The sequence below is a fragment of the Monopterus albus genome, unplaced genomic scaffold, assembly GCF_001952655.1.
Source record: "Monopterus albus unplaced genomic scaffold, M_albus_1.0 scaffold586.1, whole genome shotgun sequence".
Classification (NCBI taxonomy): domain Eukaryota; kingdom Metazoa; phylum Chordata; class Actinopteri; order Synbranchiformes; family Synbranchidae; genus Monopterus; species Monopterus albus.
The window spans coordinates 20,678-34,101 of record NW_018128466.1 but is presented as its reverse complement, the minus strand read 5'-3'; the positions used below and the strand labels follow the sequence as shown (position 1 = coordinate 34,101).

The following is a 13,424-nucleotide window of genomic DNA, read 5'->3' as shown; positions in this document are numbered from 1 at the left end:
CTTCAGGACTGAAAATGTACCCCGAAGCTGACCCAAACCAGGAGCCAGTTACATGTTTCACTCAGCTACAGAATCTACCGTTAAATTGACATTTAATAGCTCGGTGGAAGGGTTTCACTCTTTAGCCTACGCCCCCCGAAGGAGCTGACGAAGAAGTGTGGCTGAACCTTGTGAACTTTCACAAGATTTAAAATGTTCTACCAAAGTAAAAATAACTTTGAAGGGATTCTTTGCACTGTTTTTCAAACATCTCAGACCAGGAAACTTAGGTTTTGTCCACGAAAAGAGGAAAAAAAAAGCTATGGAAGTGGTCATCACTTGCAGAATAAGCTTCTGAGCTTCTGACCACAGTTTCATACACAAAATGTTGTGTCAGATTGATCGGGTCACGTGTGTGAGCTGCTTGAATCACAGTCAGGATTTCTCTCCGTCTTTCCATGCATTTCCTCTTCCTGCCTCTAACTACAGAATTTTTCACGTCCACTTTCTACCTCTACACTTCAATTTCTTTATTTTTCATACATTTATCTTGTAAACTGACAAAAAATTAGAAATGATTCCTTTTTTTTTTTAAATGTTGCACAAAAATGTCCCTGCACAGTGCAAACTACTGTATGCATACACATCCTTAACTATCATCTCATTGTCTTTTTTATTTTGTCCTTTTTAAAAAAAAAAAAAAGAATCTTGTTCACTGATGTAATATAGAGAGATCAGGCCCAATTGTATTATATATGTTAATTCTGTTTCTGTAAAGCCTTAGTCCTCATATTTGATTTTATTTTTGTAGATATGATTTAAAAAAGGATGTATACATTTTTTTCCCTTGTTTTTAAAATTGGTGAGATTGTTAGCTGCACAGAAGGAAAAAAGAGCTCATGTCTAAGATTCATGTGTTTTGTGAGATTAAAAAAAAACTGGATCAAGAAAAAATGGTGGATTATGTGTTTTTGATGTCTGGATTTTAATTGGTACCAGTTAAACCTATTTTAGGTTTTAAAACTAAACATTTATTTTTGCTACATTTCTATCATAATATTGCCTTAATTCTATATTTATCTTTGACTAAAAGACCTACTTTTGTCTGTAAATGTCAGTTTTCATATTGAGAAAATAATAAGAAATGTTTTTACACAACTGAATTTAAACATAATGCAAAGTTAACAAGATTAAGATGCTGCCCTTCCTCCTTAGTTTGCTGTTCTATTATTAGTTTTAATCATTTTATGTAATATTTACAATCACTTCTTTTGCTGATATACTACCACTTCAAAGTTAAATAAATTGTACAGTTTTTAATATTAATATATATTTATCGTCCTGTTCATGTTTTATTTTGTTTCCAATTTAAATTTTAATCAGTCGTTGCAGTTGATTAAGCACACTAGTTAATTTACTAGCATCTGAAAATGAAAAGGAGTTGTAATGCTGCAAATGACTCCGGCAGGTGAGGGACAGCTGGAGTCCAGAGAGGACTAGAGATAATGTGACTGTCAATAGAGAAGTGTTTGCTGAGGACTGTCAGAGATAACGTCCACAGTGTGGCTTTCACATCTCAGACAGGTAGGGGATGAAACACTGCATGAATTACCAAGTCATGTTTAATGTTTTATATTGTGGACTGTATTCTAATGTTGGTTGAAGAGCCGTGTTTGAACTAGAATATATCAGCCATTACACTTAGACTATTTTCATTTAGTTGGATTAAAGACATATAAATAGATTATAACCCACTGGGCCTAAGGTCAGAGGATATTATTAGATTGAAATATTCAGTGTCCATGTTGTTAATTCTAACCCAGTCACATAGTTGGAAAAAAGACAGAATAAAAACAAACCTAATGTGGCCCTACATTAGGTTTAATCCTCTGCCTTTCCTTATTTTTTAACAATATATGACAGAAAGAGAGAAAGTATCTGTGGGTTTATACCAAAATACCAACAGTTCCCTTAAATAAAACTCACAGTGCCACTTTTTCTGCCTTAGATCAACAAAGAGTCCTGTAGAGATCCCAGCATGTTGTGAAGCTCACACATGGTTCTCAGGTGTTCACTGCCCTGACACATCCTCTACCACCACGACCTCCACCCCACAGTGTGAGTAATGCCAAGGGCAGACACACACTTGTACTTCTATCTTTGTGAGGACACTCATTGACATAATGCCTTCCTAGTCCTTCAACCAAATTCTAACCTGAACCGTAAAACCAAGTCCTAAACCTCAAAAACATCTTTCGCAATGTGAGGACCAGCTAAAGTGTCCTCACTTTCCAAAAATGTCCTCACTCTGTAGCAAAAAAGCATTATTGGTCCTCACTGCATAGCAAGTACAAGAACAAACACACAGTATAGAAACACAGGATGTAGGTAGTGATACTGAAACATAAATAACATGTCATTAGTGTGGTTGTAAATCAATGCACAGAGAGAATTACTGCAGTGCCTAGAATCATTTACTGATCAATATTATTGCAATATGATTGAAAGGGCAGGATACAGGATCACCTTGTTAGTCTCTCTGCAAAGAAAGTAAGTCCGTCTGCCACATCTTCTCCCTCAGTTTTCACACACACCCGCCTAACCTACTCCGTTGCTAACTTTATTCCCATCTCTCGCTTCCAGTTATTGTTCTCCCAATTGCGTCCACCCTTAGATTCGCTTATCTTTTTGGTAACACTCTGCATAATGTTCTGAGTAAGCGAAAGGCAGCACACACATTTTGAAGAACAAAAGGTCAATGCATTTTGCTGCTGTTACACAAGCACCTTTTTAACTCGCACTATAACCCATTCTATTGTGTTTTACTCCGCATTACATGTTATGCATTAACTGTTACTATATTCTGTTTGTTTTATCCACTACATTAGTCATAAATAATAGATCAGGTATTTAACAAAACCTATATTGCATATAATCAGAGAAAACTTGTGGCTCTGCTAGAACTTGATGGCTGTGGGTTAACAGTGTTCACACTCTTGCTTATAGTTTTCATCAGTTGTGACTTTTTAGAGACTCTGAGCTGTCAGAATCATCTTCATTGTGACCTTGTATGTGGTTCTCTGTCCCACGAGATCCTGATCCAGGACAGTTTTCCTCCAGCAGTGAGGAGCTGCAGTTTCTCAGATGACAGTAAACTCATTCTAGATGCAGTTACAGTTCAACACTACTTGGACTTACTGACAATCACTGAATATATGTTGTGTGTTTGTTTCACTTTCACTTCAACGTTTCTTTGCTCATTTCCCATAATCCAGATGTGTAGTGTTTCTGTGATTAATTATTGCATTAGTTAATTTGTTTGCTGTGGGTCCCTTTTGTCAGTGATAGATTTGGGCCTACAGTTTTATTTATTTAGATGAATTTTATTTAGTGTCACATTTATCACGGACTATGGTCACATATTAAACACCAGTCGAATGTTCACTGCCACTCCTACGATGTGACTTCTTCAAAACCAAAGTCAAGCAGGACAGGAGCCACAGAGTGAAGACACACAGTCTGAGTAACTTCACACACTGTTGATTTCCTCCTTGCCACAATGAATGGTGAGTTACATTTACTTCTTTTAGTCATTTTGTATAATTGTTTAGTTTGACACAGACAAAAATATATCAAAATATATCAAAACAAAAACTGTGATAAATTTGTTGCAGTGATTTTTGTCTTCCTCTTCTCTTCAATCATATGTTGCATCTAAACAGGAGAACAAACAGTTTACAGTGCAACATTTCTTCCAGTTTACTGGTTCAAAACCTTGATGTACTTTGAGTTATCACAGAGCCATGCTGACAAAGGCAGATGTTTTTGTTTAGATCGTATTTAATATCGGTGCAATATGTTTGAAACTGTGACTCACATTGTTCAACCTGACCCTAAAACCTTTGCGGTACTGACTGTTCCTCCTCACGTCCTGTCTGAAACTGTAGCACATCCATTTTGTGAAAACGGTTTCTCTGCTTATTTCCCTTCACAGACAGCCATCTTAGAAAGTTGACACTAAGTGAGAGCACAGGACATAATTAGTTCAGTGCAGGTGTAACTTCAAGATGATTTATTATTTCAGTCTAAATTAATTTGAACTTTCACATCTTTAAGGAAAGTAAGAACATATAAAAACCACTTTTGTCACAGCAGTTCCTGCAAACCAACAGCTACACTATCTAAACTAGATGAGCAATGAACTTGATAAGTGACAATCTATAATCACAAGTTCAGTAAAATGAAACCATGGATATCTAATTGGCCGGTTTCACTTCCTGGAATATAAAGTTAACACATACAGTTTGTTCAGGTCAATAATATATAGTGTAATAATTTCTAATGATTTGTTGGTAATTGAACATTTTCCATCAAAATAAAGGCGTTTCTGTGAAACTACGTAGTTTCTTTCATACAAAGCTTATTTGCAAGGTCTCTACTTTCTTGTTGGCTCAGCAGAACATTCACATTTGTACTCATTCATTTTTCTTCTAGTAAAAACTATTCAAACCAGCAGTTTTATGGCTTTTAATTTCATTCATCCATGTCAAGGAATGAATTGTCAAGCCTAGCACAATATTTCTAGTTAGTATTTACAGATTCACAGCGGTTTTGATTCACAATCAGATGGCACTGTTGGGAGAATATGGTGCCCACATTTTCTGATCATTGTCTCCAAACTAATGTTATGTGCACATTGAAGTGAAGCTTGTTTCACTCACTGCTGCTCATCATTTTTTTCAGACTCCATTTACATGATCTCACTTACCAGTTTATGGCAGCAAGCAAGGGCTTCTGACCAATGTGATGGTGCAAAGTACTATCTCTATAATTGTTAGTATATTCTGAATAGCACTGAACAAAAAAACAACCAATTATTGATCTGAAGTATTGTTCTTTTCTACCACCAGACATAAGGATTGTCTTGTTGGGAAAAACTGGATCTGGGAAAAGCAGTCTGGCCAACACCATTTTTAATGAAGATGTGTTTGAGGTAAACTCTACCGCAAACCCTGGGACAAGGAAATGCCAGACAAAAACCAAACAAATAAATGGAAGAAGCACCTGTTTGATCGACACTCCTGGTTTCTTTGGCCCACATGCCTCTGAAGATGACACTCCTGGTGTCGTTGGCCCACAAACCTCTGAAGATGTCCTGAAGTCTGAGATAGCCAGATGTATCACCGAGTGCGCTCCTGGGCCTCATGCTTTTCTCATTTTACTTAAAGTGGAGAAATTCACAAAGCAGGAGAAAGAGGTTATTGACCAAATAGAAGCCTGCTTTTCTGAGGAAGCTTTCAAATATGCAGTAGTTGTCTTCACTCACGGTGACCAGCTCCCTGAAGGAACCAAAATCGAGAAGTTTGTCCAAGAGAACAAAGATCTGCATGACCTCATGGAGAAATGTGGTAACCGATACCATGTCATTGATAATAAATACTGGAAGAACAACCAGCAGGATGAATACAGGAACAACCAAGTCCAGGTGGAGAAGCTATTTGAGACAATAACAAAGCTGGTGGAGGAAAACAACGGGCTTTTCTACACCAATGAGATGCTCCAAGAAGTGCAGAGAATAAAAATGCAAGAGGAAGAGCGCATTCGACAGTCATCGGGAAATATGTCACAGGAAGAGATCAGAGAGCAGGCAAAGACCAATGTCTCAAATTTCCTCATTAAGGCAGCTGGTATTACCACAGGAGTGTTGTTGGGAGCTTTACTTGGTGTGCCATTTATGGTTGCTTCAGTTGTTTCTGCACTGAGCACAGCAGCATCAGTAGTAGCAGAAGTCGTGGACTGCATGGGAAAAGCAGCAGGAGTAGGAGGAGTAGGAGCAGGAGCAGCAACAGGTATTGGACTTGGTGTAGCTGCAGGTGTCTGTACTTTAGCGGGAGCAGCAGTAGGAGGTTGTATAGGATATCAAGAAGCTGAACAAGCAGACTCAGCAATGGAGGCAGCACAAAAAACAGCGAAAGCTGTTTGGCACAAAACTCTGCAACCACTTAAAGAACTGCTAAACGAAAATAAAGAGCAATGTAAGGAGCAAGTTCCACTTCTGAATAACACTTGAACTGATATAACACTTCTGATTCTGAACCAAATGATGATTATAGTGTTTTAAAGATCTCTCAGAGGGCTCATCTACAGCAAAAATTACTTTAAATCCAATGACAGCCAGGGTTGCCAGTTTATGGGAACTATAGTATATTTGCTAGTTTGATTCTAATACCTATTAAAAGGCTTTAGTTAGTTATGTGCAAATCTTGGAGAGAAATTGAGGTGTGCAGAAAAAAAAGACAGAGGTATGTTGTTGTTTTTCATGTGCACATTGTGAACAATATCCTTCTGCTGTTTACCTGGCAGTTAATAACACAACAGCAGACAGGCAAACATTTGGCATCCAATAGCATTTGGTCTAGAGGTTCTTATATAGGGGGTATTGACGGAAGCTCTTTAAATGTTAAACCACAGAAAACTTTCCTTCAGATTTCCTGTTTCTGAAATGTTAAAATATTCATCCAGAAAATTTCTGATATCCCTTTTTGTAAGGCGTGTCTTATAAAGATGTATGTGAATCTAACTGTGCTTCAGCTTTTTGTGAAAATTAAAAATGCTAGATGATTTCTAATAAAATATTGTTAAACAATAATAAAAACGGTTGTTATTAAGAGTTCTTGCTGGTGTCTCTTTCCTCATAAAACCATGAACCAAATCACAGAAATAAAAAATGCAGTCAACAACATTGCTACAGAGTAGAGCTCTCGTTTGCTGTTTCATATTTTTAAACAAATACATTGTCGAGTGAGCATTATTATTCGATTTTCAGAATCATCAGCTAAATACATTTATTCATCATCATCATCAACTTTATTTATATAGCACGTTTAACACAGCCGAAGCTGACCAAAGTGCTTAACACAATATCACTAAAACCCGTTAAAACACAATAAGACAAGCAGAAGCAATAAACACAACAGTAAAACAGGATCACACTAAAACAACCACCCATCATAAAACAAAAAAGCTCAACAAGACAGAGGCTCATACTGGTTCGAATGCCAAACGGTACAGATGAGTCTTCAAATAAGTTTTAAAAGTGGACAACCAGGGGGCCTGCCTAATGTAAAGGGGCAATGCATTCCACAACTTAGGAGCCCCCACAGAGAATGCTCTGTCCCCCCTAAGTCTCCTCCTAGCCCTCGGTGTCTCCAGGAGCAGCTGATCTGAGGCACCGAGAGGGGCTATAGGGATGCAGCAATTCTGTAAGATAAAGGGGGGCCAGACCATTTAAAGACTTAAAAACAAATAAAAGAATCTTAAAATGAATTCTAAAACACACCGGCAGCCAATGTAGAGAAGCCAAAATGGGTGTGATATGGTCCCTTTTGTGCCCTCCAACCAGTAGACGAGCAGCAGCATTTTGGACTCTCTGAAGGCGGGCAAGGGCGACCTGACTGAGCCCAAAATATAGCGCATTACAATAATTTATTAATAACTAAGGATTAAAACCAAGATATATTGCATACACTCAGAGAAAGCTTGTGGCTCTGTTAGAACTGGATGGCTGTGGGTTAACACTGTGTTGTGTCCAAGAGCTGATTGACCTAAAGGACCAAAGGCATCAAGTAGATGTTCAAAGTTAAGCTTGAAATATTTGCTATCTTTTTTTACTCATACAAATTAGACAATGTCTCTCTTTAATGACTGATTTTGCTTTCTGCTTTAACCTTTATTTTATCAGAGTAAGTCCCTTTGTGGTTTAAATTCTATTTCTCAAGGGGCCCTGGCAAGACAGCAGCACACAAGTTTACAAAACTAAAATAACTATACCACAGCTTGAACTTGGAGACTTTACACTTTTCAGACTCTTGCTTATAGGTTCATCAGTTGTGACTGTTTAAATTAGAAACTCTGAGCTGTCAGAATCATCTTCACTGTGACCTTGTATGTAACCGGTTCTCTGTCCCACGAGATCCTGATCCAGTACAGTTTTCCTCCAGCAGTGAGGAGCTGCAGTTTCTCAAATGACAGTAAACTCATTCTGGATGCAGTTACAGTTCAACACTACTTGGACTTTCTGACAATCACTGAATGTATTTGAATTATATTTGTGATTGTATTAGTGTTTGTGTATTCTTAGTTGTGACTTTAATGCAGTTTTGGAAAGTAGCCCCTATGTTCTGTGTTTGTTTCACTTCAATGTTTCTTTGCTCATTTCACATAATCCAGATGTGTAGTGTTTGTGATTAATTATTGCGTTAGTTTGTTTGCTGTGGGTTCCTTTTGTCAGTGATAGATTTGGGCCTGCAGTTTTATTTAGTCTTGGAATGGGTCGCACATTAAACAGTTAAGTCGAAAGTCTGCTGCCACTCCTACCATGTGGCTTCTTCAAAACCAAAGTCAAGCAGGACAGGAGCCACAGAGTGAAGACACACAGTCTGAGTAACTTCACACACTATTGATTTCTTTTTTTGCCACAATGAATGGTGAGTTACATTTACTTCTTTTAGCCATTTTGAGTAATTATTTAGTTTGGCAAACAAAAATATATCAAAATATATAAAAACAAAACTGTGATAAATTTGTTGCAGTGTTTTTTTGCATAACTTCCTCTTCTCTTCATTCATATGTTGCATCTAAACAGGAGAACAAAGAGTTTACAGTCAGGATCGGAGCGTGAAGCTGCTGATAATGTTGTGGGTGAACTCAATTCAATTGCCAGACGAGGATTCGTAAAACAGTCTCTTTAATAAGAGCACTGACACTGAAGAAAACACGATACAAGACATAGTTTAAACACGAAATGCACTTACGGGTCGATAACACAGTCCAGGGTCAGAACCAGCAAACACATACATCCAAAGAATCCAAAACACGTTGTCAAAAAGGGAAGTCTGATAAGCCGATATACAGAAAAGCAGTCCGAGTTAGAAGGGCAAGGCAATACATGGTGGTCAAAAACAGCAATCCAGGGTCAGAAACTACAGAGTCAGGCAAGGATTAATGCTGGAGAGTCAGAGGTAGAGTCTAGAACAATCTGGCAGGTTAGTGGGGTGGGTAACGTAAAAAGACCGAAACTGTGGTGAAACAAAAACGTAACGTCAAAATCTTGACATTTACAGTGCAACATTTCTTCCTATTTCCTGGTTCAAAACCCTGATGTTGTACTTTATTAAAGATACATGTAATATGATTATTTTGTGCCTGTTGCCATCATGTCAAAATTTTGAGTTATCACAGGGCCATGCTGACAAAGGTAGATGTTTTCGTTTATATCATATTTAATATGCGTAAGTAAGAACATATAAAAATCACTGGCGACATGTTTTTACATTTTGTCGCAGCAGTTCCTGCAAACCAACAGCTACACTATCTAAACTAGATGAGCAATGTACTTGATAAGTGACAATCTACGTTATAATCACAAGTTCAGTAAAATGAAACCATGGATATATTATTGCCTGTTTCACTTCCTGGAATATAAAGTTAACAACACATACAGCACATTCAGACCAATATTATTCAGTGTAATAATTAATATTAACAATAAGAAAAAGAAGAAGAATCACCTTTATTTGGCCAAGCATGTCACACACACAAGGAATTTGTTTCCGGTCCAGAACAGAAGCAGCCATCTGCGGCACCAACACACACTGATGGCTCTAACCATCAGGAGCAACTTGGGGGTTCAGTGTCTTGCTCAAGGACACCTGGCACATGGACTGCAGGTTGGGAGACGACTGCTCTACCCACTGAATCACAGTCGCTCCCATTTTTTGACAACTGACATTTTCCATCAGAATAGAGGTGTCTCTGTGAAACTAGTTTCTTTTATACAAAACCCCTTTGCAAGGTCTCAGCTTTCTTGTTGGCACAGCAGTACATTCACATTTATATTCATTCATTCATTCTTCTGGTAAAAACTATTCAAACCAGCAAATATTATAACATAGTGAATAACTGTTTCCATGATCAGTTCACAAAGCCTTGAACTCTGTTGTATTTGTCTTCACTCATGGAGAACAGCTCCCTGAAGGGATGAGGATTAAAGATCTGAGTGACCTGGTGAAGAAGTGCAGAAATTGGTGCCACATCATTGATACTGGAAGGACAAACCACAGGGCGAATACAGGAGCAACAAGGTCCAGGTGGCAGAGCTACTCAACACAATCAACTGGTGGTGGAAAACAACAGAAGTTTTACACAAAAGAGACGCTGAAAGCAGTGGAGGAACTAATACAGCAAGAAGAGGAGATCATCAGACAGTCATCACCAACCATGACACAGGGAGAGATCGGAGAGCAGGCTAAAGTCAGTGGGTTTAATTACTTTTTGATCAAAGTGGCAGGTACAGCAACAGGTGCATTGGTGGGGGCTGTGTTTGGTGTAGTAGACTCTGCTAAAGATATTGATTTAATCTGGAAGCATTCTGGAAAGGTACCATATTTTAAAGAAGCTGTATCAACAATAGGATCTTTACTAAGACGTGTAGGTGTGGCAGCTGGAAGAGCAGCAGCAGCAAAAACAGCAGCTGGAACAGCAGCAGGAGCAGGAACAGCAGCTGAAACAGCAGCAGCCACATTTACACTGGTAGTTTCTTTAGTAGGAGCAGTTAAGGGTGCTTATAAAGGATATCATGCAGCAGACGGTGCAGCCACACCATGGGAAGCAGTAAAGACAGGCTGTCAAAGATGAAGCCCAACATGTTCTACAAACAATAAAAGGTTATATAAAAACTATATGGTCATTTTTCAGCTAGTTTAAAACCTACTGACCAGTGACTCTTGTAGAACAGGGAGAGAAGGTATCATTAAAGAGTCACAGCTAACTGTGTGAAAGTCTGATTCAAAACTTTAATCATTGGGTGAATTATGTTTATTCATACATTAATACTGTATATTTACAAAAAACAAGAACAAAAAGTCAAATATAAAAATTATTGCTTCTACTAACAAAATTTAAGCATTAAAACCTTTTTGCCTTTTTCAAAAACTGATCCTCAAATGATTGTTTGACTTGTTGTGTACTGCTTGTACTGCCCACAGCCCAGGGCCCTGTGACGTTCTGGCAAAAATACCAGCAGTTTCTTGTGGGTTAGACAAATGTTAATGATGTATCATGATAATTAAAAACATTTTATATCAAAGTTACTGTTTCTTTTAATAACTGTGGCATATGCATTACTGTAAAACATATGTAGTATACTGTACACGTAAACGTTGGGCAATAACATTTTAGAAGGGAAGGTTCACTGCTGCTGAGTTTTGTCTTCTGCTATGAACAACTTGTCAGTTAATTAAAATAAGGAACAAAAATTAGTTTCATATTGTGTTTGGTTTCTTCCTTTATCACTCTCTCATACACACACACATAGATATATCTCTGTTAAATGAATTATATACGGTAATGTTAAATGAATTTATTATCTCTGGTTTTAATGATTTTAGGTTGGAAATTGTGAAAACACTTTGGTTGGGGGTAAATTTTACTTAACACTTCTTAATGTGCACTGCCCCCGACAAACACATAAGCTGATCACAAATAAATACAGTTGTGTTCAGGCTGGCACATTGGCCTATTTGTTCCCTCACCAAACTTCCCCTTAAAAGGTATATTTAGTTTAGTTTTTATACTGTTCCACCTCTTTAAGAAAATGAGTATAAAGTACCCTGTACTTTGTAGTTAATTTCTATTCCATCAGGTAAACACATCTGTGCTGCTTTAATTTTGCCCTGAAGTTGCTGATTTGCTCCATCTTTGCACCAGATATCAAATATCTGACATGATTTATAAAGAGTGAAACAATCATGACAAAATAAACTAGATGTGTACAGGTATGAGAACACTCCCATCAGACTTTTTTGCACTTCATACATTGTGCAGTGAGACAGGAAGTGGTTAGATAGAGGAAACATATTCACATACACTCTGGCAGTTAATTCACTTTGACTAACTGAGACTCCACAGGTGATACACATAGGTTTTGCTACCACATGTATAAACTACATTTTCTCTCATACTTACAAACATTTCAAAACAGAAGAGTTGCCACCAGTCTCTGTTTTTTTGGTGGTGGTCCTATACTTGTTCAGATAAACATTTCTGTACATATTGTGCTGTATATGCATCTTATAATGAGATGTTTGTCGGCTTAGAGTTTTACTGCTAATATGGATAAAAAGCTCCATCAGCTCCATGTAACAGATACGAGCAAAGAATCTAACTTTTGTGTGATTTTTGTTTAATTCTACAGTGATATTACTGCACTATATTTCCTCGTGTTTTGTCTCTGTTCACACTTTTCCTTGAAGCACATTAAATTATACAGTCTAACACCTTATGTTGCTCCTTTTCCTCTTTCTGTACATTTAAGCATGAGCACTATTGTGTCATGCTTGGAGAAGATGGCTCATGTTTGAAGACTTGATGGCAGTCTCATGTCGTTTCTTTTCTGACAGCACACACACACACACACAAACGTAGTCCTCCCACCCCAGCAGGTGAAAGTAAAAGTACAGTAGAATAACAGCAGAGAGAAGATTCACAGCGTGGCTGCCTGAGATCCAGACGATATTCACTCTTCACTGATTTCTCCATTAACAACATGGGTGGTAAGTTAAGGTTACATCAGTTTTATTTTAGTATTTGTTAACATGTCTGAGTGTATATTGATCTGACACGAGGTGCATTCTGGGAATTCATAGTTGGCTAAATTGTCCTTAGAATGATCATGTGATCATGTAAGAAATGTCCAATTAAACACAAATAAAGACCACACAACTGAAAGTTAGTGTATATGTTGTGCTTGAGAGCAGATATTATTTATAAAGGAAAACATTTATCTGAATGAAGCAAGAATTGTGTGTTTATTCAGGAAGAATATCTGTGCTTGTTGAAAGTAGAAATGCACCGCACTGAAACAAGAATTTGTAGCTTCAGAAATATATTTAGGTGAAGACGAAGATTCAAGTTGTCTAACCTTGTAAACCTTAGTAAAGTCAACAAAAATAGTCAAAAGTTGAGAAAACCAAAAACTAATGAAACTAAAAACTTGTGTAATGAATTTTTTGATTTCCAGTTTAGAAGGATTGTTTACTTGGTGATAGTTAGAGAAATAAGAAGTGGGTTTTTATATTTAATTGGTAGGTGGTTGACTTCTGTGATATTACCGAGCATGTGACCACATACATGGTCACATGTATGTGCCTAAGTGTGAATGTATTTTCAGTGTTCTTGCATTAAATTAAATTTAGACTAGGCTACTTTAAACTTAATGAAGGTCATATTTACTGTGGGTCTGCATTACAATGCTAAAACTTACCACGCACACAGTTGCCATAGTGTTAGTTAAGTAGTCTAGATCAGTGTTTTTCAACCTTTTTTCAGCCACGGTACACTTTTTTCAGTGAAAAAAATCACAAGGCACACCACCAACCAAAAATATT

General features: G+C 37.5%; 1 protein-coding gene across 1 annotated transcript; it reads left to right on the top strand.

Annotated features, from left to right (window-relative positions):
* The first annotated feature begins 3,445 nt into the window (after window positions 1-3,445).
* LOC109953231 (GTPase IMAP family member 7-like) lies at window positions 3,446-6,145 on the top strand. Its single transcript, XM_020588660.1, has 2 exons — window positions 3,446-3,545; window positions 4,890-6,145. The coding sequence occupies exons 1-2, from the start codon at window positions 3,539-3,541 to the stop codon at window positions 6,047-6,049; spliced, it is 1,167 nt and encodes a 388-aa protein (XP_020444316.1). The 5' UTR covers window positions 3,446-3,538; the 3' UTR covers window positions 6,050-6,145.
* The last annotated feature ends 7,279 nt before the right edge of the window (window positions 6,146-13,424 follow it).